This window comes from Triticum aestivum, chromosome 1B, assembly GCF_018294505.1.
Source record: "Triticum aestivum cultivar Chinese Spring chromosome 1B, IWGSC CS RefSeq v2.1, whole genome shotgun sequence".
Taxonomy (NCBI): Eukaryota; Viridiplantae; Streptophyta; class Magnoliopsida; order Poales; family Poaceae; genus Triticum; species Triticum aestivum.
Window position 1 is genome coordinate 549,337,549 of NC_057795.1, and position 25,072 is coordinate 549,362,620.

At 47.6% G+C, this 25,072-nt stretch overlaps 1 protein-coding gene across 1 annotated transcript; it reads right to left on the reverse strand.

Annotated features, from left to right (window-relative positions):
* Positions 1 to 1,068: 1,068 nt before the first annotated feature.
* On the reverse strand, positions 1,069 to 3,003 carry LOC123079644 (F-box/LRR-repeat protein At5g02910-like). Its single transcript, XM_044502445.1, has 4 exons — positions 1,852 to 3,003; positions 1,638 to 1,772; positions 1,274 to 1,497; positions 1,069 to 1,171 (listed from the first exon to the last, which is right to left on the reverse strand). Exons 1-4 carry the CDS (start codon positions 3,001 to 3,003, stop codon positions 1,069 to 1,071), a joined length of 1,614 nt encoding a protein of 537 aa, XP_044358380.1.
* Positions 3,004 to 25,072: the final 22,069 nt, after the last annotated feature.

Genomic DNA, 25,072 nt, shown 5'->3' on the forward strand with positions numbered 1-25,072 from the left:
AGAAACCAGCACCTCGGAGCTGCGGCGTGATCTGGGTGCGCCAAAGGATGTAGTTGGTGCGGGTGAGGCGCTCGGTGATCTGGCCGGAGAGGGTTGAGTTGGAGGAGCCGGAGGAGGCCATGGTAGGAGGTTTGTGGCAATGGAGGAACTAGATGAGATGGAAGAGGTAGGCTCTGATTACCATGTGAGAGAACGTCGTACCCTGCCTAGGGCGACGGCTGCGTGTTATACAGAGCGGGGCGCAACTTCCCGTATAGCGTACAGAGGAGAGATTACACGGTTAGGATCCTTAGCTTGGAACCCAAGAGATAGACTAAAGAGATAGAGATAGTTACATGAGATAAGATGAAATCACAACTACCCTAGTCTAAGGTGCGGTGTAGGAGTCCTGGTTGAACCAGACTTGTGTACGCGTCATCTGTCGCTTAACAGACCAAACAGCAAAGGAACAAGGATTACTACCTAGACATAACAGATTGAAAACTACTCCCTCCAATCCATATTAATTCTCGCAAACTTGGTGCAACCTTGTACTAAATCTGTCACAATTAATCTGGATCGGAGGAAGTAGCATCCAAGCCCAATAGACCAGAAAATAAACCACTAAGGAACCCCTTCAGGCGCAACAGAACAGAAAATAAACTACTGACGAAACGCTTCAAGCACGATAGAACAGAAAATACATTATGCAACTTCAGATTTCAAGCCTGGGCTTAGACACACACCACCTCCTTTGCATGGTACAATTTTGAGTCAGTCACAAAACATTCCATCACTAAATGAAGTACTCCCTCTGATCCATATTAATTGATACACACTTAGTACAACTTTAGTAGTACAAAGTTATACTCAGTGTACGTCAATTGATATGAATCGGAGGGAGTACATCCTTTCTTACAGCATCAGAAGGCTGGGACAACATTAAAGGCTAGGAATAAAAGCTTGAGCTTTCAAAAGAAGGCAAGTCAATGTTCATTGTTCAAGATGGGCATCAACTACACCCGAGAAAGGCTTGGAGGCTTACTGGCTAGCACCACAGGTTAGTGGTCTTGGCATCTCAAGCTCTAATTAAGTTTGGTATATAGCATCTCCTAGACCCTTCTCTATACACTTTGAGCATCCTCTGGAGGGCAAGTCGAAGGGGTCATCCATTGACAAATCATGGGTATGCCTGTTGTGCGTGAAATGGTCCTTAGAGCCACATGTCAGTTCAATTCGAGCATCTCGAGAAGCTCTACCGCTGCGTCGTAGCATATTGAGTTTATTAGTGCACCATTCATGCTGGCGGTGGTAAGGCAATGTGATTTTCATTTCATTTAGCCCTTTCGCATTCTGAACAAAGAACTTTGCAAAGTCAACAGATAAATTCTTGTTGCCGTCATAATTCTTCAACACTACTTTTTTGAGATGGAGCTCAAAGCATTCCATTGGGTCCAGTGGGTCATACTTCCGAGCATTATTCATAACCTTCAATGAGCTCCATGTGCCTGAGAGTGACTGGAACTGGAGACAGAGAGAACAAACAATACAAAAGAAATTGTCAACAAGTTAGCATTACAATTGTTGGCTAGATTACACATCCATGAAATGCTTGTTTTGACATTTAATTAAGGCATGCAACTATGTTCTATACTCACAATGACATACAGCTTCTCCAAGCAGGGGAAGCACTTGAGGAAGTTAACCACTTCGTCAATATTAGGGCCAGCAGAGCAGAGAACCAAAACCCTCATGGTGTGCATTTTGGTTGTCAAACTGACAGCAACCATTTTCTGCAGAACAAAGTGCAAATATAAGAATAGTAGCTGCACGGTAAGAATATCAAATGCAATTGCTGAAGGCCGCTGTTACCTTAAAAATTGTACTTCCAAGGTGGAATTCGGATATGTCTTCAGAGAGCATGCCCAGTATCTGCAGTTTAGGTGCCCGGATTACGCGTATGATCTCTGTACCACCCTTTGGATCGAGCGGTAGCAATCTCTCAAGGCACGGGGCGTCCTCGATGACCAGCTCTTGCAGAAAGACACCTCCACCACTCCACCGGTCAGCGCAAAAGCCTAAACTCCTAATGGTCTGGGAGCTGATGCAGAGGCGACCAATGCCCGAATTTCTCTTCAGCTCAAGGCTTTCCAAGGCAGGGCAGCCAGAGAGCATGCTCTGGAGGGCGTCCTCTGAGATGGTGACGCTAGCCAGGGTCAGCTGCTCGAGGCGCGGAAACTTGAGGGACAGCTGCACAATCAAGTCGGGGAAATGGAAGCCGTGGAATTTGGCCACGCGGAGCGTGGGCGAGAAGCGGTACGCCGACGATGGCAGCAGGCACAACTTCTCCGTCTTGGCGAACAAGAGCTTGGGGGCGAGCTCGAGCTCCTCTAGGCTGTACAGCGCCCGGGAACTAAGCCAGCCTTCGATCCTGTCGTAACAGTCGTCGATATGGAGGCGGAGCGAGAAGCAGCGCGCCGGTCCATCATGCTCGGAGAGGATCTTCGAAACCAAGTCGATGGTCTTGAGTTCAGAGTCCACCACGAGGTTCAGAGGAGCGGAGCGCCAGAGCGGGCGCCACCGGCGGGAGAGGACCTGCGTGCGGGCGCCTTCCTTGGTGGGGAGAAGAGACACGACGCTGCCGAGGACGGCGTCGGGGAGGCGGCTGATGAGATCGTCGTCGTCACCGTCGATAAGATGGAACTTGCGCTTCTTGAAAGCCTGAATCGCCACCGTCGCAGCCTCCCCTGCGGCCGCCGCCGCATCCGCTGCCTCCTTCGCATTTAAGGCCGCAGCCGAAGCCTTCACGGCCGCCTCCGTCGCGGTCGCAGCCGCCGCCGCTGCCTCCTTCGCGGCAGCCGTTGCGGCGGCAGACGCGAGCAGCGCCGCCTCCTTGGCAGCCGCCGCCTCCACCGCAGTCGAAGCCGCCACTGCCGCCTCCTTGGCAGCAGCAGATGCCGCGGCAGACGCGGCCAGCGCCGCCTCCTTGGCAGCCGCGACAGCAGCTGAGGCCGCCGCATCCATGGCTAGCGGCTTGCCCGGACGCTTTGGAATGATTTTTTTAGGGATGTTTTTTTTTTAAAAGAATTTTTTTAGGGATGTTGGTGTAGTGGGGGAATTGGGAACGACTAGAGTGCTGGGAAGTGGGAACCGAGACTCGAGGGTTTTTATCACCATCGTCGTGTTTGGCCACCGTCCAATTAAATCAACGGTTTGGACTCGTCTATCTCGTGAGAGGAAAAGAAACGAAATGGAAGATTTCGCGCGCAACACATGGCGTTTTCGCGCCAACTTACTCTCCTACGCGGGCGCAGCAAAGAAACCAAAGAAAAGTAGAAGATGTTTACATTTAATGATTTAAATGAAGTTCAATGTTGTTTTCGCGGCTTGTTGGACTCCTACCTTTAGCATTTGCATTTTTTTGGAAATAAATAGTGATGGAAAGAGAGTTTTCATACTTTTTTTTCCGTGTGAACAGATCATTTTATAATTTTTCTTTGATCACAGAAGTACCCCTCTCATGCCGCGCCTCTTATGTGGCCCGGGGACTGAAACCCTAGTCCACAGTCGGCCCCTCCATGCAACACCTTCGTTGTCGTCGGCTTCGGCCATGGTGGCGGCGGTCCATGTTCCCAAATGGACGGGGGCTCGACGGTTGTCCTGGTGGGCTCTTATGTGGCAATGGTTGACCTAGGCCATGAAGATGAATGGCGTGACGGTTATGCATGGTGATAGAGCGACCTACAAAACGATGTCGAGAAGATCCGGCGGCCCTCATTCTCACCACACCTGGCGGCGTTGTGGCTTCGCGGTCATGGTGAAGAGATGGTAGGCAAGGAAGGGGGAGGGTTGATGGCACTGCAACTGGTTGTGGTTGTGGTGGCCCTGGCATCGACATTACAATGCTCGGCAACAGGTGCGTTTGTTCCCCAAGGTCTCATAGCTTGGTGCTGGCGGAGCTCGTGTCAACATGGTTGGGAAGAGCGATGCGACAAGATGTGACTTCTCTACCTGAAGTCGCTGGCCTCGTTGGCATACTCCAGTTTGCTCTAGCTCCGGCGGACTAGGGGGCAATGGTCATGGGCTACTTCAAGATGGTCGATGTTGTTGTTCCTGCCGCATGTGGGTGCCACCCCTCTCCTTGGAGTTGTTGTCATGACCCTGACAATGGCTCCTTCCCCTTGTGCATCGAGGAAACCCTAGCTCCGACTCTCAAGACCAGGGGGGCGGAGAGCCGGAGACGCCACCGCATTGTCCCCTCCTTGGAGGTGTCGTCTAGGATGCTCTCGTGAAGTCCCATGGTGATTGCTGGAGTTGAGTTTGTCCGTTGTTCAGGGTGTAGCCCTTCGGTGCACAACGTACATCATCGTTGGTGCTTCCTCGATGACGCCTTCTTCAGGTACGATCGTCCACTCGCCGACTTCTTCTAGATGCATGGGAGGTGGCACATTGACTTGCTGCCATGGACCTACATGACATTCTCCACCACTTCTCGACAAAGCTCTCATCCTTTCACATGTGGTATTACCCCTCTCGATCATGAGGCTCAAAAGGGTGAACCTATCGCTCCTTGAACATAAAATTGCTTGCAAGCTAGCACCCTGGGTGGGAAAGCACATGGCGGCTCCTGGGAGGGATGTCCTGTTGAAGGTGGTGCTCACGACTCCTGGAAGGGTTGTCCTGGCGAAGGCGGTGCTCACAGCTATGGCCATCTACCACCTCACCTCCTTGTCCTCATAGTAGAGGTGATGAAAAGGATTGATGCTCTAATAAGTGCTTCCCTTTGGGAGGGTTGCGATAAGGTGACCGGTGGTAAATGCATGATTAACTGGGAGCGGGTGTGTCAACCAAAGTTCATGGGGGTCACAGATTTTTCACTTGAGCAAGTTTGCCACAGCCTTTCTGTTGGGCAACGTTGCATAAAATAAAAAAATTCCTACGTTCACCAAGATCAATCTATGAGTTCATCTAGCAACGAGAGAGAGGGGTGCATCTACATACCCTTGTAGATCGCGAGCGGAAGCGTTCAAGAGAACGGGGTTGAGGGAGTCGTACTCGTCGTGATCCAAATCACCGGAGATCCTAGCGCCGAACGGACGGCACCTCCGCGTTCAACACACGTACGGTCAGCGTGACGTATCCTCCTTCTTGATCCAGCAAGGGGGAAGGAGAGGTTGATGAAGATCCAGCAGCACGACGGCGTGGTGGTGGATGCAACAGGGATTCGGCAGGGCTTCGCCAAGCGACTACGGGAGGGAGAGGTGTAGCAAGGGGGAAGGGAGGCGCCAGGTGTCAGGGTGCAGCTGCCCTCCCACCCCCCCTCTTTATATAGGGACCCCAGGGGGGCGCCGCCCCTAGGAGATGGGATCTCCTAGGCGGAGCGGCGGCCAAGGGGGGAGACTTGCCCCCCAAGGCAAGTGGAGGCGCCCCCTCCCCTAGGGTTCCCAACCCTAGGCACAGAGGGGGGCCCAGGGGGGCGCACCATCCCACCAGGGGCTGGTTCCCCTCCCACTTCAGCCCATGGGGCCCTCCGGGATGGGTGGCCTCACCCGATGGACCCCCGGGACCCTTCCGGTGGTCCCGGTACAATACCGGTGACCCCCGAAACTTTCTCGATGGCCGAAACTTGACTTCCCATATATAATTCTTTACCTCCGGACCATTCCGGAACTCCTCGTGACGTCCGGGATCTCATCCGGGACTCCGAACAACTTTCAGTTTGCTGCATACTCATATCTTTACAACCCTAGCGTCACCGAACCTTAAGTGTGTAGACCCTACGGGTTCGGGAGACACGTAGACATGACCGAGACGGCTCTCCGGTCAATAACCAACAGCGGGATCTGGATACCCATGTTGGCTCCCACATGCTCCTCGATGATCTCATCGGATGAACCACGATGTCGAGGATTCAAGCAACCCCGTATACAATTCCCTTTGTCAATCGGTACGTTACTTGCCCGAGATTCGATCGTCGGTATCCCAATACCTCGTTCAATCTCGTTACCGGCAAGTCACTTTACTCGTACCGTAATGCATGATCCCGTGACCAGACACTTGGTCACTTTGAGCTCATTATGATGATGCATTACCGAGTGGTCCCAGAGATACCTCTCCATCATACGGAGTGACAAATCCCAGTCTCGATCGGTGTCAACCCAACAGACACTTTCGGAGATACCCGTAGCATACCTTTATATTCACCCAGTTACGTTGTGACGTTTGGTACACCCAAAGCACTCCTACGGTATCCGGGAGTTACATGATATCATGGTCTAAGGAAAAGATACTTGACATTGGAAAAGCTCTAGCAAATGAACTACACGATCTTGTGCTATGCTTAGGATTGGGTCTTGTCCATCACATCATTCTCCTAATGATGTGATCCCATTAGCAATGACATCTAGTGTCCATAGTCAGGAAACCATGACTATCTGTTGATCAACGAGCTAGTCAACTAGAGGCTCACTAGGGACATGTTGTGGTCTATGTATTCACACGTGTATTACGATTTCCGGATAATACAATTATAGCATGAATAAAAGACAATTATCATGAACAAGGAAATATAATAATAATCCTTTTATTATTGCCTCTAGGGCATATTTCCAACAGTCTCCCACTTGCACTAGAGTCAATAATCTAGTTACATTGTGATGAATCGAACACCCATAGAGTTCTGGTGTTGATCATGTTTTGCTCGCGGAAGATGTTTAGTCAACGGATCTGCGACATTCAGATCCATATGTACTTTGCAAATATCTATGTCTCCATCTTGAACATTTTCACGGATGGAGTTGAAACGACGCTTGATGTGCCTGGTCTTCTTGTGAAACCTGGGCTCCTTGGCAAGGGCAATAGCTCCAGTGTTGTCACAGAAGAGAGTGATCGGCCCCGACGCATTGGGTATGACTCCTAGGTCGGTGATGAACTCCTTCATCCATATTGTTTCATGCGCTGCCTCCGAGGCTGCCATGTACTCTGCTTCACATGTAGATCCCGCCACGACGCTCTGCTTGCAACTGCACCAGCTTACTGCGCAACGATTCAACATATAAACGTATCCGGTTTGTGACTTAGAGTCATCCAGATCTGTGTCGAAGCTAGCGTCGACGTAACCCTTTACGACGAGCTCTTCGTCACCTCCATAGACGAGAAACATGTCCTTTGTCCTTTTCAGGTACTTCAGGATATTCTTGACCGCTGTCCAGTGTTCCTTGCCGGGATTACTTTGGTACCTTCCTACCAAACTTATGAAGGAAATATGCCCTAGAGGCAATAATAAAGTTATTGTTTATTTCCTCATATCATGATAAATGTTTATTATTCATGCTAGAATTGTATTAACCGGAAACATTATACATGTGTGAATACATAGACCAACATAACGTCACTAGTATGCCTCTACTTGACTAGCTCATTAATCAAAGATGGTTATGTTTCCTAACCATAGACATGTGTTGTCATTTGATTAATGGGATCACATCATTAGTAGAATGATGTGATTGACATGACCCATTCCGTTAGCCTAGCACTTGATCGTTTAGTATATTGCTATTGCTTTCTTCATGACTTATACATGTTCCTGTAACTATGAGATTATGCAACTCCCGTTTACCGGAGGAACACTTTGGGTGCTACCAAACGTCACAACGTAACTGGGTGATTATAAAGGAGTACTACAGGTGTCTCCAAAGGTACATGTTGGGTTGGCGTATTTCGAGATTAGGTTTTGTCACTCCGATTGTCGGAGAGGTATCTCTGGGCCCTCTCGATAATGCACGTCACTATAAGCCTTGCAAGCAATGTAGCTAATGAGTTAGTTGCGGGATGATGTATTACGAAACGAGTAAAGAGACTTGCCGGTAACGAGATTGAACTAGGTATTGGATACCGATGATCGAATCTCGGGCAAGTAACATACCGATGACAAAGGGAACAACGTATGTTGTTATGCGGTTTGACAGATAAAGATCTTCGTAGAATATGTAGGAGCCAATATGAGCATCCAGGTTCCGCTATTGGTTATTGACCGAGAATAGTTCTAGGTCATGTCTACATAGTTCTCGAACCCGTAGGGTCGGCACGCTTAACGTTACGATGACAGTTTTATTATGAGTTTATAAGTTTTGATGTACCGAAGTTTGTTCGGAGTCCCGGATGTGATCACGGACATGACGAGGAGTCTCCAAATGGTCGAGACATAAAGATTGATATATTGGAAGCCTATGTTTGGACATCGGAAGTGTTCCGGGTGAAATCGGCATTTTACCGGAGTACCGGGAGGTTACCGGAACCCCCCGGTGACCTAATGGGCCTTAGTGGGCCTAGTGGAGGAAGAGGAGAAGGGGCCAAGGGGCAGCCGCGCGCCCCTCCCCCCCAAGTCCGAGTAGGACAAGGAGGGGGGGGGGCGGCGCCCCCCCTTTCCTTTCCCCCCTCTCCTCCTTCCCCCCAAGTCCTAGTCCAACTAGGGAAGGGGGGGAGTCCTACTCCCGGTGGGAGTAGGACTCCTCCTGCGCGCCTCCTCCTAGGGCCGGCTGCACCCCCCGTTGCTCCTTTATATACAGGGGCAGGGGGGCACCCTAGACACACAAGTTGATCTACGGATCGTTCCTTAGCCGTGTGCGGTGCCCCCCTCCACCATATTCCACCTCGGTCATATCGTCGCGGAGTTTAGGCGAAGCCCTGCACCGATAGAGCATCATAATCGTCACCACGCTTTCGTGCTGACGGAACTCATCCCCGACACTTTGCTCGATCGGAGTCCAGGGATCGTCATCGAGCTGAACGTGTGCTGAACTCGGAGGTGTCATACGTTCGGTACTTGGATCGGTCGGATCGTGAAGACATACGACTACATCAACCGTGTTATCATAACGCTTCCGCTTATGGTCTACGAGGGTACGTGGACAACACTCTCCCCTCTCGTTGCTATGCCATCACCATGATCTTGCGTGTACATAGGAAAATTTTGAAATTACTACGTTTCCCAACAACTTACGGCGAGGTTTACATCAGGTCTGGTACATAGCATGGCATACATAATAGATCCTATGGCTGAGGCATAGGGGATGACACTCATCTCTTCTTTATCTTCTGCCGTGGTCGGGCATTGAGCCGAGCTCAATCTCACACCTTGCAATACAGGCAAGAACGATTTCTTGGACTGATCCATATTGAACTTCTTCAATATCTTATCAAGGTATGTGCTTTGTGAAAGACCTATGAGGCGTCTCGATCTATCCCTATAGATCTTGATGCCTAATATGTAAGCAGCTTCTCCAAGGTCCTTCGTTGAAAAACACTTATTCAAGTAGGCCTTAATGATGTCCAAAAGTTCTATATCATTTCCCATCAAAAGTATGTCATCTACATATAATATGAGAAATGCTACAGAGCTCCTACTCACTTTCTTGTAAACGCAGGCTTCTCCATAAGTCTGCATAAACCCAAACGCTTTGATCATCTCAACAAAGCGAATGTTCCAACTCCGAGATGCTTGCACCAGCCCATAAATGGATCGCTGGAGCTTGCATACCTTGTTAGCATTCTTAGGATCGACAAAACCTTCCGGCTGCATCATATACAGCTCTTCCTTAAGATAGCCGTTAAGGAATGCCGTTTTGACGTCCATCTGCCATATCTCATAATCATAGTATGCGGCAATTGCTAACATGATTCGGACGGACTTTAGCTTCGCTACGGGAGAGAAAGTCCCATCGTAGCCAACCCCTTGAACTTGCCGATAACCCTTAGCGACAAGTCGAGCTTTATAGATGGTAACATTACCATCCGCGTCCTTCTTCTTCTTAAAGATCCATTTGTTTTCTATCGCTCGCCGATCATCGGGCAAGTCAGTCAAAGTCCATACTTTGTTTTCATACATGGATTCTATTTCGGATTGCATGGCTTCAAGCCATTTGTTGGAATCTGGGCCCGCCATCGCTTCTTCATAGTTCGAAGGTTCACCGTTGTCTAACAACATGATTTCCAGGACAGGGTTACCATACCACTCTCGTGTGGAACGTGTCCTTGTGGACCTACGAAGTTCAGTAGCAACTTGATCTGAAGTATCTTGATCATCATCATTAATTTCCTCTCCAGTCGGTGTAGGCACCACGGGAACATTTTCCTGAGCTGCACTACTTTCCGGTTCAAGAGGTAGTACTTCATCGAGTTCTACTTTCCTCCCACTTACTCCTTTCGAGAGAAACTCTTTTTCCAGAAAGGATCCGTTCTTGGCAACAAAGATCTTGCCTTTGGATCTAAGGTAGAAGGTATACCCAATGGTTTCCTTGGGGTATCCTATGAATACGCATTTTTCCGACTTGGGTTCGAGCTTTTCAGGTTGAAGTTTCTTGACATAAGCATCGCATCCCCAAACTTTTAGAAACAACAGCTTAGGTTTCTTCCCAAACCATAATTCATACGGTGTCGTCTCAACGGATTTAGACGGTGCCCTATTTAAAGTGAATGTAGTTGTCTCTAGAGCGTATCCCCAAAATGATAGCGGTAAATCGGTAAGAAACATCATAGATCGCACCATATCCAATAGAGTGCGATTACGATGTTCGGACACACCGTTACGCTGAGGTGTTCCAGGCGGCGTGAGTTGTGAAATGATTCCACATTTCCTTAAGTGCGTACCAAATTCGTGACTTAAATATTCTCATCCACGATCTGATCGTAAGAACTTTATCTTTCGGTCACGTTGATTCTCTACCTCATTCTGAAATTCCTTGAACTTTTCTGATGTAGACCGAACCTCACGGCGAGATCCGACCTGTTGTTGAGGCCTGACCTTTCACGACACTCCACCACCAGCAGTAGCAACCTCTCACCCGTGCACGCTATGTACACGAAGTAGAGGGTTTGAACCTTGCGGCCCAGCATGAGAAAACGAATCTCGATGAAGGTACTCACGCGCAAAACAATTTCCACAAAGAGAAATCGCAACACAGAGGTTTTCTAAAGATCCCTCTAAAACTTGATACGGGTGTCTACCCATGAAAACACATCGTGTCTATTTTATAAAATAACCTGTCTTTTACAACGGTGCACCTAGCTTTATATATTAGCCGGCCTCCTATAACTTGGTTGTTAAGTAACCAAACTCACGCATAGAATGAAAAGGAAAACAATCGGTTGAAAGAAATCTGGACTCTGCTAAAACTAAAAACATACTTGCCTTTTACATCTCGGCAATTTATTTACTTCTATCTCTATCTCTATAACTAACAAACCGATTGTCTCCATAGAATTGGGTGCGCCATATTTTCTGCTTGCATGGTAGGTGGGACCCAGCCAATTTCCTTCAAGGTTAATAGACTCCATGCATCCCATGTTCTGCATGCACCTTTCACGAACATCTCTTTGCGTGGCAAGAACAGAAATAGGAAATCTGCACCCTTTCCCTTAACTCCTTGATCATCTAATAAAAAATAGGAATCTCCTAGTACATCAATAGCGTGCAAACTGAGCCCTCCAAAATAGTATTTGTACGTGTGGGAGTCTTGTGATTTCTTTCTCTGGCTAACTGACAAGCATACATCCAACTGATCCTTCTTTCCTTGATTTGAACCTGAGCCATGCAAGGGATAAACAAGCATGCACGTATCTTCAGCTAGAGTTGCAACCTCCTCCTCGTAGTTCTCATCAAATCTAATGTATTTTGCTACGTAAACATCTCTGGCCTCTAAACCATTGACATGTGGAAAAGTTTCAAGAACATTGAGAACACTCACATTCGCCCTGGTCGTATCATCCTCTCCCCCTTGAAACGAAACCGTCCTCGGTTTTGACTCGATCTCTGCAGCAATATTTTGATGTATGGATTGAGCAACGACCACACAATTTTCAGTAGATTCGACCATATCATTTTTAGCATCTTCTTCTTTTACCTTCTTCTGATGTTCTCTCCTCCAAGCAATAAAACGATCCCGACCCATAGGCACGAGGTCGTACTTCTTACCCATCTTGACGGTATATACGTGTGTTTGACAATCATATGAAACATCATGTTCTTTCTACCATGGCTTGCCCAACAATAAGTGACATGAAACCATCGGAGCAGGAATCACGTCACACAAAACCGTGCAATAATATTTTCCCAACAAAAACGATACCTTGGTTTGATGTGTAACACTGAGCTCTTCATGACCCCAACGGAATGAGTATGGTTGTGGGCGTTGTGTCATTGGCGGTTCCAACTTCTCCACCATCTCGATGCTTGTCCCGTTGATCAAACTCGTGTGGTCGATTGTCATAGCAGATGATCTCTCTTGTACCACAACACGAGTATGAAAAAGTCCATCCCATCGGCCTTCCTCCTCCAACTGAAATCCATAGCTTAGCTTCAATGATAATCCAGTCATCTTCCGCACAGTGCCGTGAACAACCTTGCTTTGATACCACCTGATGTAGACCGAACCTCACGGCGAGATCCGACCTGTTGTTGAGGCCCGACCTTTCACGACACTCCACCACCAGCAGTAGCAACCTCTCGCATGCGCACGCGATGTACACGAAGTAGAGGGTTTGAACCTTGCGGCCCAGCACGAGAAAACCAATCTCGACAAAGGTACTCACGCGCAAAACAATTTCCACAAAGAGAAATCGCAACACAGAGGTTTTCTAAAGATCCCTCTAAAACTTGATACGGGTGTTTACCCGTGAAAACACATCGTGTCTATTTTATAAAATAACATGTCTTTTACAACGGTGCACCTAGCTTTATATATTAGCCGGCCTCCTATAACTTGGTTGTTAAGTAACCAAACTCACGCATAGAATAAAAAGGAAAGCAATCAGTTGAAAGAAATCTGGACTCTGCTAAAACTAAAAACATACTTGCCTTTTACATCTCGGCAATTTATTTACTTCTATCTCTATCTCTATAACTAACAAACCGATTGTCTCCATAGAATTGGGGGCGCCATATTTTCTGCTTGCATGGTAGGTGGGACCCAGCCAATTTCCTTCAAGGTTAATAGACTCCATGCATCCCATGTTCTGCATGCACCTTTCACGAACATCTCTTTGCGTGGCAAGAACAGAAATAGGAAATCTGCACCCTTTCCCTTAACTCCTTGATCATCTAATAAAAAATAGGAATCTCCTAGTACATCAATAGCGTGCAAACTGAGCCCTCCAAAATAGTATTTGTACGTGTGGGAGTCTTGTGATTTCTTTCTCTGGCTAACTGACAAGCATACATCCAGCTGATCCTTCTTTCCTTGATTTGAACCTGAGCCATGCAAGGGATAAACAAGCATGCACGTATCTTCAGCTAGAGTTGCAACCTCCTCCTCGTAGTTCTCATCAAATCTTGTATTTTGCTACGTAAACATCTCTGGCCTCTAAACCATTGACATGTGGAAAACTTTCAACAACATTGAGAACACTCACATTCGCCCTGGTCGTATCATCCTCTCCCCCTTGAAACGAAACCGTCCTCGGTTTTGACTCGATCTCTGCAGCAATATTTTGATGTATGGATTGAGCAACGACCACACAATTTTCAGTAGATTCGACCATATCATTTTAGCATCTTCTTCTTTTACCTTCTTCTGATGTTCTCTCCTCCAAGCAATAAAACGATCCCGACCCATAGGCACGAGGTCGTACTTCTTACCCATCTTGACGGTATATACGTGTGTTTGACAATCATATGAAACATCATGTTCTTTCTACCATGGCTTGCCCAACAATAAGTGACATGAAACCATCGGAGCAGGAATCACGTCACACAAAACCGTGCAATAATATTTTCCCAACAAAAACGATACCTTGGTTTGATGTGTAACACTGAGCTCTTCATGACCCCAACGGAATGAGTATGGTTGTGGGCGTTGTGTCATTGGCGGTTCCAACTTCTCCACCATCTCGATGCTTGTCCCGTTGATCAAACTCGTGTGGTCGATTGTCATAGCAGATGATCTCTCTTGTACCACAACACGAGTATGAAAAAGTCCATCCCATCGGCCTTCCTCCTCCAACTGAAATCCATAGCTTAGCTTCAATGATAATCCAGTCATCTTCCGCACAGTGCCGTGAACAACCTTGCTTTGATACCACCTGATGTAGACCGAACCTCACGGCGAGATCCGACCTGTTGTTGAGGCCCGACCTTTCACGACACTCCACCACCAGCAGTAGCAACCTCTCGCATGCGCACGCGATGTACACGAAGTAGAGGGTTTGAACCTTGCGGCCCAGCACGAGAAAACCAATCTCGACAAAGGTACTCACGCGCAAAACAATTTCCACAAAGAGAAATCGCAACACAGAGGTTTTCTAAAGATCCCTCTAAAACTTGATACGGGTGTTTACCCGTGAAAACACATCGTGTCTATTTTATAAAATAACATGTCTTTTACAACGGTGCACCTAGCTTTATATATTAGCCGGCCTCCTATAACTTGGTTGTTAAGTAACCAAACTCACGCATAGAATAAAAAGGAAAGCAATCAGTTGAAAGAAATCTGGACTCTGCTAAAACTAAAAACATACTTGCCTTTTACATCTCGGCAATTTATTTACTTCTATCTCTATCTCTATAACTAACAAACCGATTGTCTCCATAGAATTGGGGGCGCCATATTTTCTGCTTGCATGGTAGGTGGGACCCAGCCAATTTCCTTCAAGGTTAATAGACTCCATGCATCCCATGTTCTGCATGCACCTTTCACGAACATCTCTTTGCGTGGCAAGAACAGAAATAGGAAATCTGCACCCTTTCCCTTAACTCCTTGATCATCTAATAAAAAATAGGAATCTCCTAGTACATCAATAGCGTGCAAACTGAGCCCTCCAAAATAGTATTTGTACGTGTGGGAGTCTTGTGATTTCTTTCTCTGGCTAACTGACAAGCATACATCCAGCTGATCCTTCTTTCCTTGATTTGAACCTGAGCCATGCAAGGGATAAACAAGCATGCACGTATCTTCAGCTAGAGTTGCAACCTCCTCCTCGTAGTTCTCATCAAATCTTGTATTTTGCTACGTAAACATCTCTGGCCTCTAAACCATTGACATGTGGAAAACTTTCAACAACATTGAGAACACTCACATTCGCCCTGGTCGTATCATTTTCAAAGGTCTAAGACTTGTGTTTCATCAAGTAGACATACCCATATCTACTTAAGTCATCAGTGAGAGTGAGAACATAACGATATCCTCTGCGAGCCTCAACGCTCATTGGACCACACACATCAGTATGTATGATTTCCAATAAGTTGGTTGCTCGCTCCATTGTTCCGGAGAACGGAGTCTTGGTCATTTTTCCCATGAGGCATGGTTCACATGTGTCAAATGATTCATAATCGAGAGACTCTAAAAGTCCATCAGCATGGAGCTTCTTCATGCGCTTGACACCAATGTGACCAAGGCGGCAGTGCCACAACTATGTGGGACTATCGTTATCAACTTTACATCTTTTGGTATTCACACTATGAATATGTGTAACATTACGTTCAAGATTCATTAAGAATAAACCATTGACCATCGGGGCATGACCATAAAACATATCTCTCGTATAAATAGAATAACCATTATTCTCAAATTTAAATGAGTAGCCATCTCGTATTAAACGAGATCCAGATAGAATGTTCATGCTCAAACTTGGCACTAAATAACAATTATTGAGGTTTAAAACTAATCCCGTGGGTAAATGTATAGGTAGCGTGCCGACGGCGATCACATCAACCTTGGAACCATTCCCGACGTGCATCGTCACCTAGTCCTTCGCCAGTCTCCGCTTATTCCGCAGCTCCTGCTGTGAGTTACAAATATGAGCAACGGCACCGGTATCAAATACCCAGGAGTTACGACGAGTACTGGTAAGGTACACATCAATTACATGTATATCACATATACCTTTAGTGTTGCCGGCCTTCTTGTCCGCTAAGTATTTGGGGCAGTTCCGCTTCCAGTGACCCTTCCCTTTGCAATAAAAGCACTCAGTCTCAGGCTTGGGTCCATTCTTTGACTTCTTCCTGGCAACTGGCTTACCGGACGCGGCAACATCCTTGTCGTCCTTCTTGAAGTTCTTCTTACCCTTGCCCTTCTTGAACTTGGTGGTTTTATTGACCATCAACACTTGATGTTCCTTCTTGATTTCTACCTCTGCTGACTTCAGCATTGAAAATACTTCAGGAATAGTTTTCACCATCCCCTGCATATTGTAGTTCATCAAAAAGCTCTTGTAGCTCGGTGGGAACGATTGAAGGATTCTGTCAATGACCGCCTCGTCCGGGAGGTTAATGTCTAGCTGGGACAGGCGGTTGTGCAACCCAGACATTTTGAGTATGTGCTCACTAACAGAACTATTTTCCTCCATCTTACAACTATAGAACATGTCGGAGACTTCATATCTCTCGACCCAGGCATGAGCTTGGAAAACCATTTTCAGCTCCTCGAACATCTCATATGCTCCGTGTTGCTCAAAACGCTTTTGGAGCCCCGGTTCTAAGTTGTAAAGCATGCCGCACTGAACGAGGGAGTAATCATCAGCACGTGACTGCCAAGCGTTCATAACGTCTTGGTTCTCTGGGATGGGTGCTTCACCTAGCGGTCCTTCTAGGACATATGCTTTCTTGGCAGCTATGAGGATGATCCTCAGGTTCCGGACCCAGTCCATATAGTTGCTGCCATCATCTTTCAGCTTGGTTTTCTCTAGGAACGCGTTGAAGTTCATGTTGACATGAGTGTTGGCCATTTGATCTACAAGACATTTTTGCAAAGATTTTAGACTAAGTTCATGATAATTAAGTTCATCTAATCAAATTATTTAATGAACTCCCACTCAGATTAGACATCCCTCTAGTCATCTAAGTGTTACACGATCTGAGTCGACTAGGCCGTGTCCGATCATCACGTGAGACGGACTAGTCATCATCGGTGAACATCTCCATGTTGATCGTATCTTCCATACGACTCATGTTCGACCTTTCGGTCTCTGTGTTCCGAGGCCATGTCTGTACATGCTAGGCTCGTCAAGTTAACCTAAGTGTTTTGCATGTGTAAAACTGTCTTACACCCGTTGTATGTGAACGTAGGAATCTATCACACCCGATCATCACGTGGTGCTTTGAAACGACGAACTTTAGCAACGGCGCACATTTAGGGGGAACACTTTCTTGAAATTATTATGAGGGATCATCTTATTTACTATCATTGTTCTAAGTAAACAAGATGCATAAACATAATGTCAGGACCCCGACTCAGTGTCACATCGATCTAGCCTGTAACACCTCATATCACTTTGCGGCCTCACGCACGGTATTCCCACGGGTGTCGCCTCATCTTTGCCCGGGACCGTTTGCGCCTTTTGGCTCACGTATATGATGATGTCGCTAGCATCCATATGATAAGGAGCCCGGGCTGACATGACTAGTCGTAAACCCAAAGTGGCACAGACTTACAGGGACAGGCATCCATGACCCAGCATCAAACGTGTCGGTCATTAGCAAGTGGGTCCGGGCTGTAGCACTGGGCTAGCAGGACTCCGGTAAACCGGGCTGTAGCGGGCTAACAGGGCTCCGGTACTCAATGCGTGACATTTCCCCGAAGGGACAGACACAGGAACGAAGAAGGACACATGCCGGCCAGCCTAAGTGTTCCGGAGCAGTAGCATGCTACCATGGCTCAATGGAAACACTAGGAGACATTTCCCGGTAAGAGAGGCTACTAAAGATAAACAACTAGATAGTCAGATCCCACACATACCAAGCATTTCAATCATACACACAATATGCTCGATATGTGCAAATACAACAAGGCATCACAACATGACTCTACGACACAAGTACTTTATTTAAAGGCTCAGAGAGCCATACATAACATACATACAAGTACGGGTCACACGACCCACATTCAAGTCATACAGTCATACAAACCAGCAGCGGAAGTAATTTGTCTGAGTACAGACAACTAGTAAAATAAAAGAGGCTTGGAAAGCCTAGCTATACTACATGGTCCTTCACGTGCTCAGGATCACCACCTGGGCCTTAGTCTACTCGTCGATGTCAACGTCTACGAAGAACCCATCAGAAGGGGTTGCAGCGTCTTCTGTAAAATGTAAATTATAGCAACATGAGTACAAAGGTACCCAGCAAGACTTACGTCAGATCCTACATACATGCACATTATCAAGAAGGGTTGGTGGAGTTATTGCAGCAAGCCAGCTTTGACTCTTGGCTAAACTATCCTACGAGACTCCAACTTGAAATGGTTTTGCGCACACGAGTCCACTACTCACCACTTCAATACACAACCGAGAATCCACCTCCGTCTTCCTACGGAGGGGCCATCCTCGGCACTCACGCTTATCTTGAAGCTTTTAGTAGTTTCCAGTTTACTTGTCTATGAACTGTATAGGCAACCAAGTAGTCCTTCACCGGGACGCGGCTATTCGAATAGATCATGTTAACCCTGCAGGGGTGTACTTCTTCATACACGCTCTCACCACTTACCGCCGTTTACACGACATGTACTCGGCAACCTTCAAGCGGAAGCCCAATGTGGGTGTCGGCCACGACCTACCTAATCACCTAAGCCTCCAATCCAGGTTTATCGCCTATCCAGGTTCCATCCGCAGGGAGTCCGGCCGAGGTTTCCCATACGGCCCCGAACGATGTGTACAGGGTTCTCGAGATACCTAACGGGTATTCGATACACCGTGCCACGTACCTACCGCATCACAGCCCACCCCTACGGTCAGCGCTGCCCACGGCCTCCAGTAGGCTACAAACACCAGAAACTACTTGCAACTCCTGGACAGAGAACTAGGGTGAATAAGAAGCCGAGAGGGTCCATTGGTTTCGGGCCCAATGCATGGTAGTAGCTGATTCTTAGATCACACATACAGATCTCAGTGCTTAAGGTCGACTTCAATGAAACAACCCACCATGTACTCCTACATGGCCTCTCATCGATACCTTTACCAAATCGTGTTCACCACATCACTCTCAATACCGGCATAATCATTTCACTCTAGCCCATCACCCAGATGAACCAGACCTGACACGACTCTACGCATAGCAGGCATGGCAAGGTAGGAACAACACATACATATGGCTCAAACAACTCCTACACATGCTAGTGGGTTTCATCTAGTTACTGTGGCAATGACAGGTCATGCAGAGGAAATGGGTTCAACTACCGTAGCACAGAGCAGTTTGAAACGCGTTGTCTTAATGCAGTAAAAGAGAGCAAGAGCGAGAACATGGGATTGTATCGATATGATCAAATGGTTGGTTGCTTGCCTGATGGATCGATGCACGGATACGATTCTTCGCTAGGGTAATCACGGTACTCCTCGGAGGCAGAACCTGCCACAAAGAACACCGATACACAACCATCACCAAACAATGTGCGACAATATGATGCATGCATGAAACATGGCAATATGAGTGTGTTGGGCTAATGCAACTAAAACCAGATGGGTTTGAATCAATTTGAACCAAAGATTCAAATTTCAAACTCATAAATGGCCCTTTAAAGTGTTTTATCTTGTTCTGCACTAAACAGCAAGTTAACTTGTTTAAACATGCATGAAAACAGTACAGATGGATAGATTGGATTTTTCTGATCATTTTTCATATATAACTTGTTTGATTTGGAGTTACAGATTAAAAGTTATGAATTTTTGAAGTTTAAACTATATTCTGGAATTTCCTATATTAGAATAAATCCAGAAATTAATTTATTGCGTCAGCCATGCGTCAGAATGACGTCAGGGTCAACGGAGACGTCCAGGTCAAATCTGACTGTGGGTCCAGGGTGTCAGGGTAATTAGTTTAATTAAAGTTTAATTAAAACTAAACCTATTTAGTTAACGGGGCTGGGCCCCACCTGTCATTGACTCATCGGAGTCAACCAGGGCCCACCGTGGTCGAAGTCAACGTCGGCTGCACCGGCGTCTAGCCGCCGGCGAGCCCAACGCGGCGGCGGAAGTGAGTTTGGCCGTTTCGGCAACCAAACGAGCCGCGGAGGGTGGCTATGAATAGTTGGGAACATGCCGCAGCTTCTGGTGGAGTCGGTTGGGGTCGGGGCGGCCGGAATCGGCGCCGGCGACGACCTAGGCGGCCGCCGGAGTTCGGCCGAAGGCGAACTTGAGGCTAGAGGGGTCGGTGAGGTGCGGGGAGTAGTTGGTTAGGTGCTACGTGACGTGGTGAGCACGATGGACACCAAGTGGTGGCCGGAGGGTGACCGGGAGCACGTCGACAACGAGCTCCGTGGCGGTGGGTGCGGTTGAGCTCCGGGAGGTCACTACACAGCTCGGGGGCAAGAAAGGAAGGGAGGGGAAGATGGTTAAGCTCACAGGGAACTCGACGAAACACTTGGTGCAGCCGGGGACGGGCCGGAGCGACGACGGTGTTGAAGGGGATCTCCGGCGACGGCGGTTTGGTCGAGGTCGGTGCGATGGACTCGGGCCTTGCGAGCGCTCGGGGCTCGGCTTGCTCGAAGGAGAGGAGGGTGGCGGAGCTCCTGGACACGGCGGCACGGCGTGGGGTTGACGGAGGGCGTGGCTACGGCGAGGGGGTGGCGGCGATGGCGTCGGCCATGGCGTGGGAGAGCGAGGGAGAGGAGTTGGGGGGGGGAATGGAGGTGTCCTGGGGGTTCACGGCTCGACGTGGAGTTCATCCAAGCCAGCAACGAGGCGAGGAGGTGAAGCAGGGCGACGGCCAGCTGCGTGGCGCACGCTGCGGCCGCCGTTGGGCACCTGCCTGCCTGCCTGGCCGGCAAGCAGCTCGCTGGCGCGGCGCTGGGCTGGGCCGGCAGGTGGGCCGGTTAGCGGCGCCAGGTAAGTTTTCTGTTATTTCCCTTTTCTATTTTTCTGCAACTTTGTGGAGTTTTTAAAAATACTTAAATGGCTCCAAAAATCACCAAACTGCTCCTGGTCCATAGTTGGATTATTTCCAACATGAAACATTTCTGTTTGGGAATATTTGGGCATTTGCAATATTTTATATAATTTGAACTGCTCAAATTCAAATACTAATGAATTAATTCAAAGACCTTAGGATGACCTAGAAAATGGTGCACCACTTTTGGCAGAGGCTCTGAACCAAAACAAAGGTGATGAGCATTTTTAAGGGCCTTTCAGGTTCATTGAAATAATTTTTAGTAAACCCTAGTTGGATTAAAAGGGATTCTGGGGGTTTCTGTCCTTCCCCATTTCAAATTCAAATGATATTTAAACATGATGCACACACTAATGCAGGGACTAGCTAGGATGTGACAACTCACCCCCACTCATAAGAATCTCGTCCCGAGATTTGGGTTCCTCCGGGAAGAAGGCGGGATACTCGAGTCGAAGACGATCCTCCCTTTCCCAAGTTGCTTCATTCTCAGAATGGTGCGACCATTGAACCTTGAGAAACTTGATATTATGACGTCGAGTGGTACGCTCAGCTTGATCGAGGATACGAACGGGGTACTCTCGATACGTGAGATTATCTTGGAGATCAAGCGTTTCGTGGTCCACTCCATGGATAGGATCCGAGAAGCAACGCCTGAGTTGAGAAATGTGGAAGACATCGTGGACTCTGGAGAGATGCGGAGGTAGTTCCAATTGGTAGGCAACTTCTCCTTGTTTTGCGAGAATGCGAAAGGGTCCAATGTAACGAGGAGCCAATTTGCCCTTGATACCGAAGCGATGGGTTCCCTTCAGAGGAGTAACCCGAAGGTAAGCCTTCTCGTCAACCTCAAAAGTCATAGCCTTATGTTTTCGGTCATATTGACTCTTTTGACGAGATTGGGCTGTTTTCAACTTCTCACGAACTATGCGAACTTGCTCTTCTGCTTCCTGAATCATATCCGGGCCAAAGAATTGTCTTTCCCCGGTTTCTGACCAGTTAAGAGGCGTTCGACACCTTCATCCATAGAGAACTTCAAAAGGGGCTTTGCCCAAGCTGGATTGATAGCTGTTGTTATAAGCAAATTCGGCAAATGGAAGGCATTTCTCCCACTCCATTCCGAATGAGATAACAGAAGCTCGAAGCATGTCTTCTAGAATCTGGTTGACGCGTTCCACTTGACCACTTGATTGAGGGTGGAAAGCGGTACTAAAAGAAAGGCGGGTTCCCATAGCATTTTGGAAACTTTCCCAAAATCAAGAGGTGAAAAGACTTCCTCGATCCGAGTTGATTTCCAAAGGAACACCATGGAGAGACACTATTCGGGAGATGTATAAGTCTGCCAATTGACTAGCGGTTATATTCTCGCGAACAGGTAGGAAATGGGCTACTTTGGAAAGACGATCGATAACGACAAAGATAGCATTATTCCCTCTCTTGGTCCTGGGAAAACCGGTAATGAAGTCCATACCAATTTTATCCCATTTCCATTCAGGAATAGCTAGGGGTTGAAGGGTGCCAGCAGGCCGTTGATGCTCTGCTTTTACACGACGGCAGACGTCGCAATTAGCAATATACTGAGCAATTTCTCTCTTCATCCTAGTCCACCAGAACCTCTGGCGTAGGTCCTGATACATCTTAGTGCTACCGGGATGAATAGTGAGAGGAGATTCATGAGCTTCCTTAAGGATCAATCACCTCAGGTTTCGCACCTTGGGGACCACTAGCCGATTCCCGAAGTATACGACTCCTTGATCATCGATGGAGAAACAATTCGCAACTCCTTTCTTGATGTTTCTCTTAATGCAGGAAATTCCCGGATCTACTTTCTGTGCTTTGATGATCTGATCCGTAAGGGTAGGTTTCGCCACCAAGGTGGAAAGAAATCCTTGAGGAACAATGTGAAGGTTAAGCTTCCGAAATTCCTCATGGAGAAGCGGTTGACTTTGTTGTAACATCAGGTTGTTAAAATAAGATTTACGACTTAGCGCATCAGCCATGACGTTGGTCTTCCCTGGGGTGTAAGTTATTCCTAAGTCGAAATCTGTGATCAACTCAACCCAACGTCTTTGCCTGAGATTTAAATCCGGTTGGGTGAATATGTACTTCAGACTTTGATGATCAGTGTAGATTTCGCAACGATTACCGAGAAGGTAATGTCGCCATGTTTTGAGTGCATGGACTACAGCTGCAAGCTCTAGATCATGAGTAGGATAATTCTCCTCATGTGGGTGCAATTGCCATGAGGCATAAGCAATTACGTGTCGATCTTGCATGAGAATACAACCTAGTCCTTGTCGCGAGGCGTCGCAGTAGATAACAAAGTCCTTAGAGAAATCTGGCGGTACCAATACGGGAGCAGAGGTTAAACGCCTTTTCAGTTCCTGAAAGCTGTGCTCACATTGTGGAGTCCACTCGAACTTTTTATCTTTCTTGAGAAGTTCCGTGAGGGGTTTGGCTACTTTGGAGAAATTTTCAACAAAGCGGCGACAATAGCTGGCTAGACCAAGGAAACTCCTAACTTGTTTAACGGTCTCAGGTGGAGTCCAATCGAGAATAGCCTTGACTCTCTCGGGATTGACAGCAATGCCCTTACCAGAAATTACGTGGCCTAGGTAGGTCACTTCTGGCAACCAAAACTCGCACTTGGAGAACTTGGCATAAAGACGGTGCTCTCTGAGTTTTTCCAACACAAGTCTAAGATGTTCGGCATGCTCTTCCTCGTTCTTCGAGTAAATAAGAATATCATCGAGGTAAACCACGACGAGCTTATCTAAGTACTCCATGAAGATCGAGTTCATCAAGCGGGAGAATGTGGTTGGGGCGTTGGTTAGGCCAAAGGACATGACGGTGTACTCGTATTGGCCATAACGAGTAACAAAGGCTGTTTTCGGAATGTCCCCATTTCTGATTTTGATTTGATGGTAACCCAACCTCAAATCCATTTTAGAGAAGACTGAGGATCCAGCGAGCTGGTCATACAGGTCATTGATCCTGGGGAGCGGATACTTGTTCTTAATTGTGACCAAGTTGACAGGTCGATAATCTACAACCATCCGGTCCGTACCATCCTTCTTCTTGACGAAGAGGACGGGGCAAGCCCAAGGAGATGAACTAGGTCGGATGAAACCCTTTTGCAAGGACTCATCAAGTTGTTTCTTAAGCTCGGCTAGTTCAAAAGGTGCCATCTTGTAGGGTCTTCTGGAAATCGGGACAGTTCCTGGAATGAGATCTATTACGAACTCGACATCTCTGTCAGGTGGAACACCTGGAAATTCCTCTGGAAAGACATCCGGAAAGTCACGGACTACCGGAACGTCTTCGAGGTCTGGCAATGGGCTGGCGTTAAGAGAATATAGCTGTCGCTTGGCTACTCGGGTCAAGACATTAACTATCTTCCCCGAAGGATGGGTGAGTTGAACAGTCCTAGAAAAGCAATCAATTTTGGCATGATGGGCTGACATCCAGTCCATACCCAAGATGATATTAATATCCGAAGATTTGAGGGCTATCAAAGATGCGAGAAAAACAAGTTTGTCGACTTGAATTTCATTTCCATGGCTTACTCTAGAGGTTTGCCATTTGGATCCCGGAGTTTGAATTACCATAGAGGTGGGCATCTCACAGAATGTGGTGTTATGCAGACGAGCATAGCTCTTGGATATAAATGAATGAGATGCTCCTGTATCGAAAAGAACAGATGCCGGGTGGCAATTAACAAGGAGCGTACCGAGAACGACGTTGGGATCCTCTTGAGCTTCCTCAGCAGAGATATAGTTGACATGGCCACGTGCAGCGGTGGCCGGCTTGGCGTGGAACACTTTCCCTGTCGACTTGCCGCGGCCAACAGTTTTTGCTGTCTGGTTGGGGTTGGTTTGGGGACACTCGCGCATATAGTGGCCTGATTCCCCACACTTGAAACAAGTCACGGAGCTGGTGCGTGAGGGAGCATTGTTGGTTGGACCACCATAGGGCTTGGCTGGTGCATATGACTGAGCTGGGCGAGGTGCCTGGAAGGATGGCCTCGGTGTGAACCTGGGTGGCAGGGCAGTATTAGGCACCCACACGCGGCGCTTCTGAGGACCAGCACCGGATGAGGAACCCAAGTCACGGCCATGCTTGCGTGTTGCTTCATAATCAGTCTGACCAGTCTCAGCACTGATGGCCTTGTTAACAAGCTTCTGAAAAGAGGTGCACTCATGCAGATGGAGGTCGCGGCGAAGCTCAGGACTA